At 36.5% G+C, this 18,836-nt stretch overlaps 1 protein-coding gene across 1 annotated transcript in view; it reads right to left on the bottom strand.

Annotated features, from left to right (window-relative positions):
• The window catches only part of LOC107191929 (tRNA dimethylallyltransferase, mitochondrial), a 143,439-nt gene that overhangs the window by 20,393 nt on the left and 104,210 nt on the right, over positions 1-18,836 (bottom strand). The window contains exon 5 of the mRNA XM_015581078.1: positions 1,445-1,560. Within this exon, the coding sequence (XP_015436564.1) occupies positions 1,445-1,560 (116 nt within the window). The remainder of the gene's footprint in view (positions 1-1,444; positions 1,561-18,836) is intronic.

Consider the following 18,836-nt stretch of genomic DNA (forward strand, 5'->3'; position numbering starts at 1 on the left):
TCTCCTAGACTTATTATCTACACTATTCACATCAAAATATTTCCTCTCCCGAAACCAATCAATTTTTATCTCAAACATTATGCAGTATCGGTTTCGAAAATATTCGATCGGATCGATTTAAATGACTCATCCTGTCTATGAAACTTGAGTTCCCCTAGATTAATTATCTACACCACTCACATCAGAACCATTCAATTTTAATCATAAACATTCGTCAGTATTGTCAACAGTTACGAAAATGTTCTAGGGGAACAATTTAAATGACTCACCCTGTATATGAAACATGAGTTTCTCCAGATCAATTATCCGAACGAATTTGTCTCCCTACTGGTTTAGACAATCAACGTTCTACTGTACTAGGATAACGCGATTATTATTCAGTCGTTTTTTTTTTTTCTTTTCGCCACGAGAAAGAACACCGTTTGCCGCTATGACGGCCGAGTACTTTTCCTCGCGGCTGGCTACGTCCTTTATTTTCTCCCGGGCATCCGGTCGACGCGCTCGCGATTTCCGGAAGCGAGTAAGGCGAGAGCCGTGCATGTAGGCTTCATTCACAAGGGGCCTTGAATCCACCGCCGCCGTCGCTTACGAATCGCGCGCGGATCACGTGCTCGCTACACACACGTGACTCAGGAATTTCGAGGAACGTAATTCTGTAAACGTATATCTCGGAGGGAAACGCTCGGTCCGCACCGGACGCATTACGATACGACTGAAAAATTGAATCTAGTCTTTTTGCTCGATCTCTTAAGGTGGTATTCCACTGTGACATGCGATTTTGTTAAAGTTTTTCAGAAAATTTTCATTTAGGGCTTGGTGAAAGATTTTTATGCTGAACGTTTTTCTCTTGTATATTTCATATATTCTCCTATATATCTTGAATATTTCAATTGGTTGAATTTTCAAAGTTGATATTTTACTGTTATTGATTTCGTATGGGAATAATCTATTTTATTCGATAACTACCTAAGAAAACAATTTCAAATTTACCTCTCACTTTTTGTAAAGAGGGTTACATACGTTTGAGCTGTTAAATAAGAAGGAAACTTACACAATTTTTTAATTGTTAAAGTTCACACCAGGCTTCCCCTTAAGCCTACAAGATGGTGTACACCACTTTAACCCTTGTATAGGCAACCAAAATATTCACGGTTATTCAGCAATCGGAATACTTCTATTCTGATAATTTTACTTTAATACGTTCCTGAAACTCTTAATTTTCCCTTCCAATAATATACCAAGTGCTGTTTTACACAAGAACATAAAAAATTGTGAAAGGAAATTCAGAAATGTTAAAGGAATATTTTTCAGATAACATTTAAGCAGAAGCATGTGTCGGAACAGGCGAGAAACAGGGCGAGAAACGAAGGATAAATTCTGGAAGAAGGAGACGGAATAGTCGCATGATATAAAGCACTTTCTGATGTAACTCCTTTGCACTTACGTGTTCGTCTGAATCCACTGTTCGTTGTACCTTCGATGAAAGTCAAGCAGTTCCTGCACAAGACCGGTCTCCAGCATGGCATCGACCCTGCTGTCCAGCCGTTGTTCGAGGACCGTCTGCAAGAATTTCGGAGAAAGGGGGCTCGAATTAATTAACCGAGTTGCATCTCGTCACGTGTATCGCGGCCGTTTCAGAAACGCTATATCATCGACCATTTTCGAATTATCCCCCGACGGTCTACGTTTCCTTATTTAATTATCATTTCGTTTTGTTGTATCTTTTCTTTCGGCTAGTAAGTTGTTTACCTTCATACCGTGTGATATGAGCGTAGCCAGGAAAAAGATGGACGGAAAAAAGTGGCTTTTGCCCCACCCTACAAGAAAAAAATTGGATTTTACCACCCCCCCCCCTTCCTTCCCAGAGTTACAAAATTTTTGAATAATATTTAATATTGCAGTATAATTTGAAACACGATTAACGACTTCTATTAACAAAACGCATACATTTTCAACGATTTGTGACTTTAAAAACAAAATAAAATGTGTCTGGCTACGTACGGGCTTTTTCACTGTGGCAGTCGATGTATTAATATTTTTGCACCCTCCTCTGACTGATAACCTGGCTACGCCCATGCCGTGTGATCTGTTTGTAGCTGTGTAGTCAGAAATGGAGGACTTGAATTTCCACTGGTCGTTTTGAGCACTTCGATATAACTGATTTGCTCTTCGAGCCGGCTTGATGTACAGGGTGTTAGTGATAATTTGTACCATCGTTTTTTTCGTAAACGGTAAACATTAGAAGAAAACCTAAGAGGAGTAAAATGTATGTTTTACTAGTAATATGATAGCGTACCTAAACTTTTTGTATTTTTAATATTATTCTTTTTTAAAGTTGGTAACGAAATTTTGGAAAAATTTAATGTTAACTCGCTCACTGCTTTTGTCTACGATAGTGGACGCCTACTTTATCACTTTAGTGGCAATATCTGGAACATTTCTTGCCGATCGGCAGTACGAAACTTCTTTAAATGACATACAAACATTATAAAAACGATGTCAGTATTACTACTAGTTTGTTATTTATCGTGAGCAAACATATTGTTATAAAAGAATAAACTTTAATAAATATTTTAAACAGTTTTATCGTGACCATTGATTCTTGATTTTATAAAAAAATTTGTTGTATTATACAAGATACCAAAAAATGCAGTAAGTATTAGATGTCCTAGATTTTCTTATGCGCTCCACTTGAATCAACGTTACTATGCTCGTCGCCGCTTGTACTATATTCAAGTCGACAAGTGTCCGATAGAAATTCATGAATAAATTAAAATAGATCATATTCGACATAAGATAACATGGATAAACACTGAATATTAAAAGCATCATTAGTAATCATAAAACGTTTAATTATTGATTGATTTACATTAATATCAAGAACTATTTAGAGCAACTTACTCCATGTAAATCGTGCCGATTTTTTTCAAGAGGAAACTACAAAGTTGACATGAATTGGCACAAAACATAGAAAAACTGAAATTTCTTTATGACATTTAACTTTGGTTTATAACATTTTTCTGTTCAATGGGCTATGATTATTAATAAAATTATTTTTTTTTTAATAAAATGTGAGCTTGTATTCGTTCATTTGTATTGACAGATTCTTATCAACACGTTCCAAGCTCCTTGACCCATTCTCAACGATTTTAAGATGGCTGAAACGAAGCGCATAAAATATCGACATTTACTCAACGATCGACTATCAATACAGCACTTTCTGTAAATTTTTGGTCAATATTTACCCATACTCAATTCATCTTTTGCCGAACTATAAGACGTTCCAACGTTTGACAAACGAATGAAATGTTCCCGAACAAAGCATGACAGATTGTTTTTGTTTAATCTATACTTTTGTTAGTATTACTTGAAATCAAGAGCAGAGATGTCGAAACTGCGTTGATATACGGATACATTCTATATTTGAGACCGAAAACGTATTGAGATAATCATTAGCCTGTCCCGTTAAAAAGATCTCGATATCAATGAGTTGTGAGTGAGTTACGCAATAGTTCGAAGGGCAACTCGTACCATTAGAAGAAAAAAAAGAAGAAAAAAAACATACACATACGAAAAAAGAATGATACCATCGTCTTCGGTGGCCTCCAACAGGTTTTGAAATTAATCCTCTTCCTGCTTTCTCGATCTCTCGTTCCCTCTATCCCTCTCTTTCGCTCCTTTTCCCTCCTCCCTTCCTGCCTCTTTGATACGTACTCGCTAATAGCTAAAACGCGTCAGGAGAGGTCTGTGTCCTCAAAATCGTACGACGTGCAAAATTTGCCCGGTCAGGCGTGTCGTATCGAAGCCAATAAACAGCTTCGACGTGACTCGGTTTTCAAGTGTACGCGTTAGAAACAAACAAAAAAAAAAAAAAAATGATGTCACTCGTCGGCACTGATTTCCGGGAGCATGGGTGCTAACGGCGTTCGTATATTGTCGTTCCAATTGGTAAAGTAGTGAAACTTGTGCGAAACTTAATTCCTCGTTAGAGAAGAAGAACCACTTTGTCGGTTAATGTGAAATCACTTGGCACTGATTTCATCCACCGACTATGTCATTTATATATGATTTCTTTTTTTGTCTTTTTAACCCTTTAACGCCCAGACATTTAAATTGTTATTTCGAAATTGTGAGAGTGTTACGTACGTTGTATCTTGTTATTTTGAAGTCGAAAATATCGATATTAAATCAATGATTTGTAAACAAAATTATAAAAAATTATGAAAGAAATTAATAGACTTTCCTTTACCACGCAGATTTTTGAAAAATATACACAACCACTGATGGATTAGGAACATGGACGAAACAAGCAAATGGAACACGTGCGAACGTTAGAAGGTAACGAGACGGAGATTTCACAGTACAGTTACACAAAACCGCGGAAAGTGTGTACTTAAAAATTAGCATCGTCTTGTCGAAGATAAACATACTAGGTTTAGACATATTCATATCCTTTCTACTTGCCCCTACTTCTCTTGTTTTTCAATGGAAGACCACCGTCGTAGTACGGTCGACATTAATATTTGTCCATGTACACGATTGGAAACTGGACGGTAATCAGATAAATATGATATGTCAGGTCGAGGTAACCATTAATATTCCGATAGTCAATGATACACCGTGATTAATTTCGTTCCTTTAGGCGCTTCTTATAAGTTGTCCATCAGGATCGTAACAATGTTCTATAACGTGTATCTTGTAGGAGGTTTGAAAAAATACAAAATTTTACGTAATTGTTATTTTTACTTCTTAACGCGCACACGCCTGTGACGTATATGGGAGGGGGGGGATACAGGGTCGATTTGAAATAACTGTTTCCTTAGCAAAAATGTTATCCGAGGTTTTGTTAACGAGATATTAAGAAATCGCGTTGCGATTGGTAGCCTCTTCTCTTTCTCTATTTTGCTAAGAATACTGTCTCTATCACTAACAATGAAAAAAAAAACTGAAAGATATAATAGTTTCAGGCTATAAATTTTTTGTGAAAAAAATACGTTCATTTTTGTCTGGAAAATTGATAAAAAAATACGTGCGTTATGGGGGTTAAATGCCCAACTCGTGGAAAAATTCCTGCCAAGACTTTTCTATTTCTCCACTTTGCCAAAAGCACTTTCTGTACCATTAACAATGAAAAAAAAAAACGTGATTGATATAATAACTCCAAATTATGAACTTACATAAAAAATAATACACGATTATTTTTGTCTGGAAAATTGAAAAAAAAAGCGTGCGTTTTGGGGGTTAAATTTTCAACCTATGGAATAATTCTCGAGGAGATTCGATGCTCCCAGTCATAAGATTCAAGATCCTAACGGTCGTAAGATCCGAAACAGAGTAGAACGTTCGGGGTGCCCGTGGCGAACCTTAACTAAATCCCCAATTAACTCGCTGACACGGGAATCCGGCGAAAAAAGGTCTCGGCCGAGATGAATTCGCGTCGGGGGCCCTCGCTAGCACGCAAAACGACTCCTTGGACTTCGGTAGGCCATTTCTCACGCTCGTTCGCGGTTTCAAACGCGACCTCCGCAACCCGTTTCGTTCGCGTACAGCCTTAAATAGTATTTAAATGCCGCCTAACCAGAGAAAGAGAGAGCCAGCGTGAGCACATATACACGTGGCGACTCGACGACCACGACGGTTCATTCATGGGCGACTTGACCGCGTCAATGACGCAAGATCCAACCATCCGGGGATCGTTATTTGATGACCACACGGTACATAAGGCTCCCGAGACGACGTGCCACAACTACATTTCACTTATCATGTGTAACCGACCTACGTGTTTCCGTGAGAGAAGCGACGAGGCTGGAGGGGGCGGCGAAATACGAGAAGGAGGAGGCGGAAAAAGGGGGACAGCTAAAGGAGAGAGTAGGAAAAGAGCGAGAGAGAGAAAGGAACAAAGAGAAACGTGAAGCCCGTTCATGGTTTCATTGTCAAGAAATTTCACAGATTAGTTCGTTCGCGTCACCATGGGCTTTCAGTGCATGTTCCGACGAATTCATCGATCTGACGGTCACCGGTGGCCGACATTGAGCTTTCCGTTTAATAATCTCTTCACATGCGCTTTTATTTTTAAATAAAATCGTCAAAAAAGTATTACTTTTCTTTTGTTCCTGGATATACTTATTTGAACATAGTTCTGTACAATTGTTTATATGTAAGGGGATAATGAATAAAATATTTAATTAAAAACGTTAATTTCACTTCTTTAAATTAAGTCGCGTTGGTGTTAGACAGAGGACTTGCGATAACCGCTAATCGGGGAATGGAAGGGCGGTCATGGTTGTTACGGTTTTACGAAAATTCGTAGGTGACCCGAAAGGTTTGACATTGATGCGAATACGAATGGTCAGTTTGATAGTAAGTAGTGACCGGTTTGATCCCGCGGCTGATTAACCCTTCAGCCCCGTCAGAATAAATTGCCCCTTTACGGCCAACAACTTCATTTCAATGGAACGAAGAAAACGAAGCCGACTATGGAACTTTTTGCCAGGATCGTTGACTTAGGCTGTGAAGTCCAAAGAAAATTCCACTGGTTACTAAAACGATTAATAAACTGGTTCCTTTATGATTTAAATTATATGGTTTTCTTTAGAAGATACTGAGAATATAAATATTTGTTAATTATTTACATTTCTGAGTTGTGGGGATTTATAGATATAATTACATATTGTTGAGTCTAGAAATAATTTCTTAACCTTCAGTCTGTGCATTGAGGAGACCCCAGTCATTGTAATATGCGACGTAATAAGTTTTTTCACCAAATAAATATGCCAGGCAACTAGAATTGCTTCAACTAAGGTTTTACACACACATTACTAAAAAAATATTTCTTATGAATGGATGTACATAAAGTTAAAATTAGAATTGTTTTGTGTATAAATATGGTTTACACCCATTGTAGATCATCTTGCCAATTCCTCCGATAACGTGAGACTGTTCAGAATTATGATACTCACTATAAGGCAGAGTTGGGTAAAATGTAATCTAATTACAATATAATTATCTTGGCATTACATTGAAATTACATTGTAATTGTGATTTGAATTTTGTAATTAGATTACATTTTGCCCAACTTTGCTATAAAGCAACATTAATGACTTCAATTTATTGGATTTTTCAACATCGAAGGATATTGTACAAGTTAATATAATGAACACAAACTAGTCTATTTTCAGATTTATTAAAAAGTTTCACTACGTCCTCAGACACAATCCTTTGTATAAAAAAATCTCTTGAAATACATCTAACGTATAAATTGATACATAAACAAATATAATATATGTATCCAAAATTAGTCACCATTTTTCATAAAAAAAAAAACATTGCTTTATAATTTTGCAGATACGCACACTAATTTAATATATCAGATGACGTTTAACAGTTAAATTATAAACATCAAAAAAGCAAATTTACTAACAATATCTACAATACAATAATTTTCAAATTGTTTCACACGTTATATTCTATGTTAATCATTCAAATAATTAAACTAAAAATTAGAAAATGATTTAAAGCAGCTATTCGCTTTTACTGAATTGTTAACCAATCTTTACTACACGAAATACATCAGGCCTTTACAGGCTACTAATTGAGTCTTCTGAGTGTAAACCATATATTTTCCAGAAATTAGTTGCAAAATTCTACTACCAGTGCCACAGTTATTTTCGTTAAACTCAGAAGTTCTGCCAGATACTGTATCAAACTATCAGAATCACTTTCCAAAAAGGTCGTGAAATGAATCGAAGATCCTCCAATAGCATCTTCTCTAAATGATGGCAAAACACCGATAAATCTGATTTCGTATCTTATTTCGTCACATGTAATGAAATTTGCAACAGTGTTGGGCAAAAAAAAAAAAAAGAAAGAAAGAAAGAAGTATGGAATCTTCGAAGAAGTTTATCGCTTCGATACTCGTATTGCGGACGGTTTCGTCACCGTCTCCGTTTCGACTTCAAAATAATCGAAGCTTAAAAACGGACACACGCAGCAACCCCCCGTGTGCTGTTTCCTTCCGCCGCTCGTAATTAACGACTTCAACACAAATATATTACCGTCGTTATTGAAATAAAAACTGCTAACAGAACCCGCCGCCAATGGCAGTCGTATGTCAGTCAATTATAGTGGCCCCAGGTCGAAAATGTAGTCTAGGCCTCTATCTCTCCCGTCCAGGAATAGTTCACGAACGGTGAAACGCAACCGGAAGCCGCCGGCTACACAAAGTAGCACGTGATAAACAAAGTCGAGGAATCGGTCGTTCCAAGGATATGACGCGGGGAAGTTGGGCACCATTTTATTTGAGCAATACAGGGTGAGGCAAAAAAGGTGTTGGAAATACAATAAGAATAATTAGGGAAAGAAATATTGTCGAAGTGTTTTCCATCATACCTGACGATGGAATATATTCTGGAACTATGTGAACTCGTCGATTACACGCTTCAGGGTTTCAATTTTAATAAACTTAATCTCTTTCGATATGACATTTTTCAGTTCTAGGATGGTTTGGCTGCATTTGTGGATATTCTGTTCTTTAGACCACCCCATAAAAAACAGTCACAGGGGTTTAGGTCAGGGCTGTATGGTGACCATTCTACATCACTTCTAGAAAACACTTTAGTATCCAGAGTAATGATGCAATCTACTCTGTTATCGCGGTTGGAAGAAAACACTTCGAAAGATTTTATATTAAAATTTCAATGGTTTTCTTTTAGTAAATAAGTCAGCTTTCAAGATTTAATAATTTACCTTCCCTTGGTTTTTCTTATTTTACTTCTTATGCCTTTTTTGCTTTCATCCTTGTACATAGTAAAAGGTTGCAGTATCTAAGAGAGTCATCCTGACCTTTAAACAGTTAATGACATTACTCATCCGATATCCGACAAAAAAATGTTACGATCAAAAGTTGGTCAAGCGATAACAACTTGGAATTTTTAAAATTATCAAAAATATTTCTCGAAATTTGTTTGAAGAATTTTTTTAAACATAATGATACTTTAACCACGTGAGAGATACTGGCACATGTGTAAATACGTTTAGTTTTTCTATCATTCAAGTATGATTCCGCACATATAATGGATATTATTGTGAATAAACATTCACTCGGAAGTTCCCTAATAAAAAAAGGATAATTGACATTAATATTCATAATATATTTTAAATAGATTCAGCAGAAAAGGAAAAAAATTATTCTTTCTTAAGAATTTGTCCCTGAAAAGGTTAAATGTTAATTTTTTGTAATGAAAATATATTCTACAATGTTCAAACTTTATCTCACAATGTTCACGACTTAATTTAAAAGGTAATTTTTAAACAGGAAATGATGGAAAACTGGCTTGGTTCGAATCAACCCAATGTGACAGCAAAGTGTTAAGGGGTGTTTTCATCCTGAAGAAGCAAAAAGTAGCAAAACAAATTGCCTGCTATTTCTATCGGGGTCCCCCCTACAAATCTGCAAAGTTACGAAAAAAAAAATTCGGAATTTTCCGGTTACCGAAGTTCCCCTCGTCGGTTAACGCAGTGCGAAGGAACGCGTGGTTTACGTAATAGAAACGACGATTCCCTCCGGTTTCACCGTGGCGAACAGAAAGCGAAGGAGCAGAGGCTAGAAACTAGAAAGCCTCGGTGTCGCCTCGCTCGCCTCGTTACCTCGCGAATCGTGCCAAGGTCCTTTCAGAAGAAACAAAAGTAGTAAGCGAGGTGGAAGGTGACCGCGTGCGAATTTTCACGACCCTGTTCGAGCAGAAGCAGTTTATACTACACACCGCCGGGGAGCTATCATAAATCCATAGTAGAATCACAGTAGAACTATCGCAAATCCATGATAGAATCGCAGTAGAACTATCGTAAATCCATGATAAAATCACAGTAGAACCTCGATTAACGGAACTAACAAAAAGACAAAAGTGTTCGGATAATAGAACGACAACTTTTATCGCGTGAAACTTCGCACATTTTAAGCACGGTAATACAAATAAACGAAAAACAGGTGAGGCCCTGTTCCAAGCCTTCCATTTACGTCAAAAAATAACTGAATTAACTTTTGCTTTCTGTTTTCCCTTCGAAATAATTAGAAATCCCATTAAACATGGAAATGAATCGAACCAAAGCCATTAAAATATAACGAAGCACTATTAAAAGGAATGTTACTAATAGCGTACCTGCTGAGCAAACCTTCGTTACCATTAAATGTTATTTAATTTTATCTAGAATGAATTTAAATTTTCGGAGACTTATGTACTTTTTCCTGTTCTATTAAAAGAAATTTGTCCTCTCCCCTTCGTTCGATATCCCCGGGCCCCCAAAAATCTTAACGCATGCTTGACTAGGACCGACTAGAAACTTCAAAGAAGAAACCCGAAGCACATTTAGCGATACGCTAAACGCACATCCGTTACACTTCGAAATTAATATGTAAATTAATCAAACGTGCGCCGTCGGTTAGAGTCTAAAGTCTAAGCACGGTTCTGTTTCTTCTTTTTTCGAGTGTGCGACTCGACCCTGTTACGACTCCGTATTAATTTTCATCCCGGATCGGAGACAACGAAAACCTGCCAAACTTCACGCCACGTCATTTATCTGGTCATTCTTTTTTTATTCTCTTTCCCTCTCCCAGTGTGTAGATGCGTTAAAGATAAATTCAGATTTATCGTGTCGGACCGTGCATACAGAATCGCGACTTGTATCTTTTTTTCTTCTTTTTTTCGTCTTCGTTTCATCGTTTCGAAACGCGTCGCGTCGTCTGCGACCGACCTGTCCATGGAATCTATTAGCGAATTTGGGAACCACGCACTGACTCCGTGCAGCTCTGTGCTGGTGCTGCCCTAAGACGGTGCTGGTGCAGCATTTTTTCCGGGTAGCACGGATAACATGCGAGGTTTCTAAGTGCAGCACTGAAATTATGCAATTGATTTGAATCACACAACGCGTGAGTTAATGGTAAAACCAACGAGGTTAAAGTACACAGGTACTTAGTATACAAGAACAGAGAAAAAAAAAATTAAAGTTAATGTAGGTAACGTGGAAAAAGAAAGTTTATACAGCACTGGGACGAAACAGGGGTCAATCCGCGCTGAAATTGTGCAATTAATTTGAATCACACAACGCGTGAGTTAATGGTAAAACCAACGAGGTTAAAATACACAGGTACTTAATATACAAGAACAGAGAAAAAAAATATTAAAGTTAATGTAGGTAAAGTGGAAAAAGAAAGTTTATACATATTGCACCTATTTTGATTTTTAGATTTCTAGTTTATAGACAAAATTACATACTGAATATGTACCATATGTAGACTTATAATTTCTACATAATTATTAATTTTTATCCTTTCCTCCTTTTCGTGGTGTAGTAAAATATTGTCCATTTCGTCATCACTACTACTGCTGCTTAATAATTCAATGATCTATAATTCTCTTTTCTATTGCCGTTAAGTTCTATAGGTATATGTAATGACAGTACTTATACACCACACGATTTCGCGCCAAATCTCGTGTCACCGAACCGCACTGCCGAAAATATCATTGCAATAAAACTCACCCTCGTTCAGTTCATTTCGTTCAGACGAATGCGAATTTTTCATTGGACCAGGGCAGTTTTTGTTCGTCGAATACGATACAAAAGTTGCATGCTAATCGTGCAACGCAAACGAATACGATTATTGCAATGCACTGGGACAGAGAGCATCATCTGCATCAAAGTTGCCACTTAGTGCGCACCAGTGCGGGTTCCCGAATTCGCTATATGATCACCGAGTGGTCTGAAGGTGAAAAAGTCAATGGCTCTCGGCTAATACTGATTTGGTAAACATGCACGCGCGCGCACACACAAGCCTGCAAACTACTATCTGCCAGCGTGGGCGTGAACGTACGGATTCCTTCCTTTGCAGGCGAGACGGCTTCGTTTCGGAGAAATCACGTGCCCGATGTCCAAGTACGATATCGCGGTTAACCTTGACATTATAATTTTTCGCCGGCCCCGTACGGACAGGCTTAATTATCGAAAACGAGCCGTCGAATACTGGCGGGAGAGACGCGACATAAAAGAAAAAAGTCATTTAAATAACCGATGCAAAAACCACCACGGTGTCGACTATACCCTGGTTATTAAAGTTGCACAGAACGATGGAAATTAATCACTCGACTGGGGTTACCGTGTTTAGACGGATTTGGAAGAACTCGTCGATTTTTCATCCTCGAAAACGTGATCTTTCGAGGGGTTACATATGTACCTGTGACAGGTCGAAAGATAGGGTTATTCTTGTGAGTATTCTTCCGACATATAAAACAAACGGTTTATTTAAAAATCAACGTGTAGATATTTTTTTGTATAAATTAAGGTGTATTTTCACCCTCTTTCATCGTTTACCTTCTTCACAGTTGCAGCATTTGCGGTGACACATTACAGTCACTGCTAAGAATTAGTAGAATCGGTAAGTAATGAACAGACACATTGGCTGACAAAGAGAGGTCCCCAGGTGTGACGCTGATTTTATAATGAGGTTTAGCACAGTGGTAGAGTTTGGAATTCGAAAGCCAATGATATTTTTTTCAGTCGCATATGGCAATTAATTTATGAGATTTTTAATGTTAAAGTTATAGCCTGTATAGATACAATAATTTGTAGCCCTATTCAGGGTATTTTCGAACTGGTGGTACATCCCAAAAGGATGTGATTCTACACGTAAAAGTAAATCCAAGTTGTAGAATAAAATTTTGATGGTTCATTTTTAGGATAATCAATTTTCGAAATTCATTATGCATTTCAAGCATGTCTTCACAAATTGAGGCCAGTATAAATAGTAGAGGAAATCATGTGAAACATTAAAAACATTGTTGTTACCTTAATAGAATTGGAAAACCACATATCGTTAGATTTTATACAAGCAACAAATATAAATCTGAACCCCAGAACCAAAGTATATTAAGTCACATTTTTCAAATTTTAGAGATGAGCAAATGAAAGGTGCAGGAACCTTGTACCTAACTTTGGAACCGTTCTGTAAGAATCGAAAGAGAAACAGTAACTACCTTCAAGTTTCTATATGTTGAAATGGTGAACTTTGCTTTAATTCCCTTATATGATGGACTTTACACTGTTTGGCTGAATATAAACTTAATATTAATTTTAGAATATTCTATTGGAAACTAGACGACTTAGAACGAAATAATTTTCACCATCGAAAAGAGTGAAATATTTGAAACATGTAAAATGTCATTTTTAAAAAGAAGTGTACTTAATACATTCTGGCTCTGGGGTCCAGACATAAGCTTCCGAATTTGAAACCTGTAAAAGATACTAAGTACCCATATGTATTATAGTGACAGGGTACTATACCTTTAACACCAATTTCCCAAATTAATACAGAAAAAGAACAACGCTACTAGACCAGAAATAAAAATTATTATTCACAACGCACTGCTGAATCGAAGAAATTCAGTTCGAGAAATTGTGAGAACAAGTAAGAATAACGACTAATGATCGCTCATTATCGTTCTCGTTTTAAGAACAACGAAATTGTTCACAACGAACGGTTTATAAGGGGCTGAGCTGTCGGTCGAAGCGTTCAAAGTATAACCATCAGAAAGAGCGCAAAAATTCTAAATAAGCCTTCCGCACGAAATTTCGTTCGCGCGCGCGCGCGTACCCGAATTTTTCTAAGGACTAACGTGTTCGCGGCATGAAACCGTGTAATTTGCAGAAATGATTTTCGGGGAAAACCAGGGTACGCCGAGGGCGTCGACACGGTCGCTCTCGTGAGAATGCACACGGGCGTCGTGTCTCGCGTCGAGTCTGTCCGCGTCGGCGAAAACGAAACGGTTCGGGGCAGCGAAGAACTAAAGGTATATAGAAACGAGTTCAAAAAGATTGCCGGTAATCAGGCAGCCCAGAGATCCCGCGGGTTCCGATAAACACTCGGGAGACGCGTGCCGACCAAATTTTGTACGTTAATGACACGTTCTCCGCGCGTTTCGTGCAACAAATTCCCCGATCGTCTTTACTTATTATCAAAAAACGCTCGCGACGATAACACGGTGCTTCCAATGAACCGTTTGGAATCAGGATTAGAAAAGCTTATATTTGCATTTTAACGATAAAACTATTGACGATGCATATCTATTTCGACCGGTTGGTGAACATGACATAAATTTACAAATTTATACATTAATTCATTTCTTCACTGTCATATCGTAATAAATGTTGCAAAGGGTCTGAGAAAATTTATTGTTGTAACATTTTAAGGTAACTCACGCGTTTGGTGTTGTATCTAGCTGGGGCTTCATATGGCGCTTTATACTTTTCATTAATTTTACCAATGTAATTTGAACGAGTAATATTTTAAACTACTTCAGGATACTGAAATGGAACAAAAATTTATAAATAAGTGGGAAAAAAACAAAAAGTTTTTCCCTTATTGGAAAAAAAATTTAATTTTTTTTAACCGTTAAGAAAAAATTAGAAAGTTCGTCGAACAAATCAGACGAGTATATAACAATCAAGCGTAGAAGATTATCAAACGCATGGAAACCAAAGTTTGTGTACTTTGATCTTAATTTTTAGTTTTATTTGTCTGTTAACATATCTTTTTTTCCGTGCAATCATAATCTCCGTAAAAAAATTTTTAACCACCTATTTTTTTATGAAAATGTTATTTTTTGTAACTAAATAAGAAGAGATTAACTTCTCAGTATCAACTGCACTTCCATAAGGCTTGTGTTAAGAAGAAATTTGAATAAGATTTCTTTTTCAATAACTTTATCGTTGACCTTGCGAGTTTTTGGTAGCAAGAGGAAGTTGAAGCTTTTAAAAATGTTCTGTTAAATTTTCAACTACATTTATAATAAAAATTTGCGTGACCTACCTTAATCATCGTTATAAGAGTGAACTGACAAGTCATTTTGACGTCGTTGTTAAACGTCAAATACGTTTAAATGGTTCAAAATAGGTGAACATTTGCTTCGATTATATGCAGTATTGAGAACTTCAATAACGTTTGTCAGTGTCCTTTGATAACTGAAAATAAAATAAAAACGTTATAATTAGACTGCGGATTTTATGCATTTATAGTCTATAGTCTCTGTGAAATACAATGAAGGACAAAAGTTTCATTAGATGCAACAAGTTTTCTATTTTCCTTTGAACCCAATAAGATACTTAAGGTAAGGAAGAACTTCCTACTTTTGTTTTTGTTTTTATGAACTACCTTTTAAAGTGTAATTTTGCACAAAAATCCGCAGTCTAGTTATAATAAATATTTATTCTAAATCAAATAGTTCGCGAAATATTAAGGAAAATGTATTTTTCACCCACGACTGTCGAGGGGTGTTTCCACCGTCTATATGTGAATGTCAGCAGCGACAATAAAACAAGTGTCAAATATTTGTCCAAATACTATCTCTGTACCAAACGGCATCGAAATCGGCGTGTTAAATATCGGTGATATTCCTTGTTAGCTACCTACCGAAACACTACCAGCTTTCTATCTTCCCACGAAACGTCGCTAAAAACCGTAAATATTACCAGAGAAAGAGACGAATGTAACGAAATCGAACCAATTATAGTCCCCTAAAATCGTGCAATACGGTCAGTCATTGGAAAGGACACGCTCATCAGAGGATTTCTCGTGTGAACCGAGAGAAACGATTCGTCGGAAAATGAAAGGCCCCGATTGAAAACAGGTGGTGGTGACGGTGGTCCCTCGGTTCTATCGAACCGATCGGAATCTCTTAGTCTCGACAGAGTGGAGATAGGGGGCTTTTTAATGGCATTGAGGCGAAATAGAATGAGAAGCACGCGGTTAGAGGAGGGGGTTGTCTTCCATGGGAATGCTAAGACGCGTTCTCATCGATGCACGCTGACCCGGTTCTCTATTTTCGGCGGCAGCTCGCTCTGCGAACCCGTCTAGCCACGATCAGATGGGGCGTTACGGATTCTACTATAAATTTCTGCTGGGTGTAGTTGTGAGAGAGACCCATGTACCGAACCTAGATCGAGCCAACCTTGGCATTCTACTTCACCCTGCTCGGTGGTATTTTAAACTGAACAGAGTAGAAAAAACCGAGTCTCGAACAATCCCTTTGAACTTCGGTCTACAAAACTTCCCCACAAACTAAAGTTAAATCTGGACGATTACTGATTACCATAAAATTTATAGATGCTAGTATTTTAGTTAATACACTGATCACTTGTTATTGTTTCGAGTGACTGGATATTTAGTAATATTCACGGTGGTTGAGAACCACTGCTTTAATAGGTTGAATGCGGGGGGTTGCCTGCCGTTGCCAGGCTCAATTGCTTGAAATTCCTAAGCAGTAGATTCTATTAAACTCGCCAGTATATTTAACATGTCACCAAGGGAGTGAAAATAATATTTGCAAATGATTGGGAATCTGCAATTTATCGGTAATTTTCCGTTATCTTGTGCTCTGTCTCAGTGAATTGTTATTCTCTTTTTATGAGCATCTTTGTTCGAAGATTTTTATCTTCTATCTTTGTTGTACATCATTGAAATGAAAATTGGATGAAATATTTAGTAGTTTCTTTGGGAAAATGTTGGAAACGATTTACAATGCACGACTAAAATTAATCAAACATCAAGAATATTGAAACACTACTTTCTGTTGATCAATCAGTCTTTTATTCGTGTAATTTGTATATTTATATTACTCGTTAATAAGGATGGTCTTCTGTTTGGGTGCTTGATTAGCCAATAAAATAAATTCTTAACGATTTCTTTAGAATGAATTAAATCGTTTCAAGGAATCGGAATGATTTCAATTTTCACAAGGACCACTTCGTTAACACAATTTAATTTCGCGTAGCTAGATGGTGTGTTTTAGTATACTAATTAAGTCTATAAGTGTATTACGCAGAATAGAATCAAAACGTTGAATAAAATTTTAATTTCACCTTCAACGTATCATAAATTTAATTTTCATTTACGTAGATAGTTTATAGAAATATAAATATATACAGTTTACTCGTGACAGTAGTTATGATGAACAATGTGAAAAAAATTAAAAGAAACGAGGTAAAGGAATTTTTTACTTCTCACTTCATCAGTCAGTCAAGAGACCTGGGAACTGACGGTACTATGCGAGAAGAGTACGACGAACAAGGAAGAACATCGTCGACCATTTGTTGCAATTTTTTCGATGTCTGACCCGCCACATGTGGCTCTGTGTAATTAAGGATCCGAATTGGCCTGCTATAATTCGCCGAAGTCGAGCTTTACACAATTAAGAGAGCTTCTAAGAAGTAAATTACAATATTTTTGGTCGCAATTTATACGGATAAAAGACGACTCTGAAAGTATTTAAAGCATTTAACACAAGACTGCGTAAACACAGGTTACATAGGGTGTTAATAAAAATGGGGGATATTTTCACCACGCCAAAGTAACAGTAAGACGAAAATTAAGAATGACGAAATTTGTTCAAGGCTTCGTTTCCAAGTCATTAATTACGCTTATAAAATGTAAATGAATTGTAATGGACAGAATTCTTGAAAAATGGATATAATTTTTTAAATAACTAATACTTCACTTGTGTACACGCATATTCTTAGGAATGCTTGTTCAAGCGGAAAACAATTAGAGTAAACCAACCAGTGAATGATCGAATTCCTGAATTTATGAACGAATTTACTTGAAATTGTATTTATTTATAACAAAATTATTTGTTGTTAAACAACATTTATTTTTCTTGAAATTCTATACAAATAATTACTTATTCTTATCGTAATTTAAGAAAAAATTAAATACAAAGTGCAAACCGTCTAAAAGCCAAGGAACTGACTTGTCAGATTTCTGACATATTTTTAATTAGAATTGGACGTATTAATGTTTGTGTAATACGCTAAACTAAAAATATGGGATATTAAAAGTGCAAATATACTCCAATTATAAACATTTAATAATTTTAAATTTATAATTTACATTTCACTGCCTAATGGTCATTTACTGGTATGCAGCAGTCAATTACTGGTTGGTTTGTTCTACACAGGTTGATTCGAAGACTTAATTTAGGAAAAGCGTTAGCCGTGGTAATACTGAAAGTTGAGAATTTCACGGGTAGACGCGATCGAGCATCGACAGGAATTTTTTTATCGAGTTAAAAGGTGAAGCCACGTCGAAGTTTCCTCAAACTAATTGCAAAGAATCTGTGACATGAAGCGTTAATGTGGCGAACTTTTTAGGCTTCGAACCTACCTCAGAATACTGAAATGTACGGAAAAGGTATACAACGGAAGTGTACTTCGTGGTCAAAGTTGGGCACAATTTTATTCGAATAATGCAGTATCTAAGATAATATTAAATAACTGCCAAGTGTCTATACTTTCGATAACAATTATTATTTTATTATACAAATTGAAATTTCCGCCGTTTAATCAATTACAAATGACGAAGTACATTTTTTAAATTTTTTCTATTTATTATTCGAAATACTTTATCTAAATAATGAATTTTCCCATCTCTATTCGATGCTAGCTATATAATAAGTACATCATACATAATAAGTTTACCAATATTTAATTGACAGAGTCAACAATTACTAAGCGACAATCATAATAGACAGACTACCACTCAAAATCATTGACTACAGGGTAAGGAGCCCGAATTTCTGTCCTCATTCCATTTCACACTTTATCTATAGTATTAAATGCATAAAAAAAAATTAAAAACTACGACATCTAATCATTGTTAACAGTGCTACTTACAAACAGAAGAAAAAAATACGACGTGTAATGCAAACGTAATAAAAATCACCGATTTTCGATCTCGTAAATCGTTTCGTATGAAAGTTTCTCATCGTGAAAATATTTAATCAGAAACGAACCGA

This window comes from Dufourea novaeangliae, unplaced genomic scaffold (assembly GCF_001272555.1).
Source record: "Dufourea novaeangliae isolate 0120121106 unplaced genomic scaffold, ASM127255v1 scaffold248, whole genome shotgun sequence".
In the NCBI taxonomy this organism is placed as follows: domain Eukaryota; kingdom Metazoa; phylum Arthropoda; class Insecta; order Hymenoptera; family Halictidae; genus Dufourea; species Dufourea novaeangliae.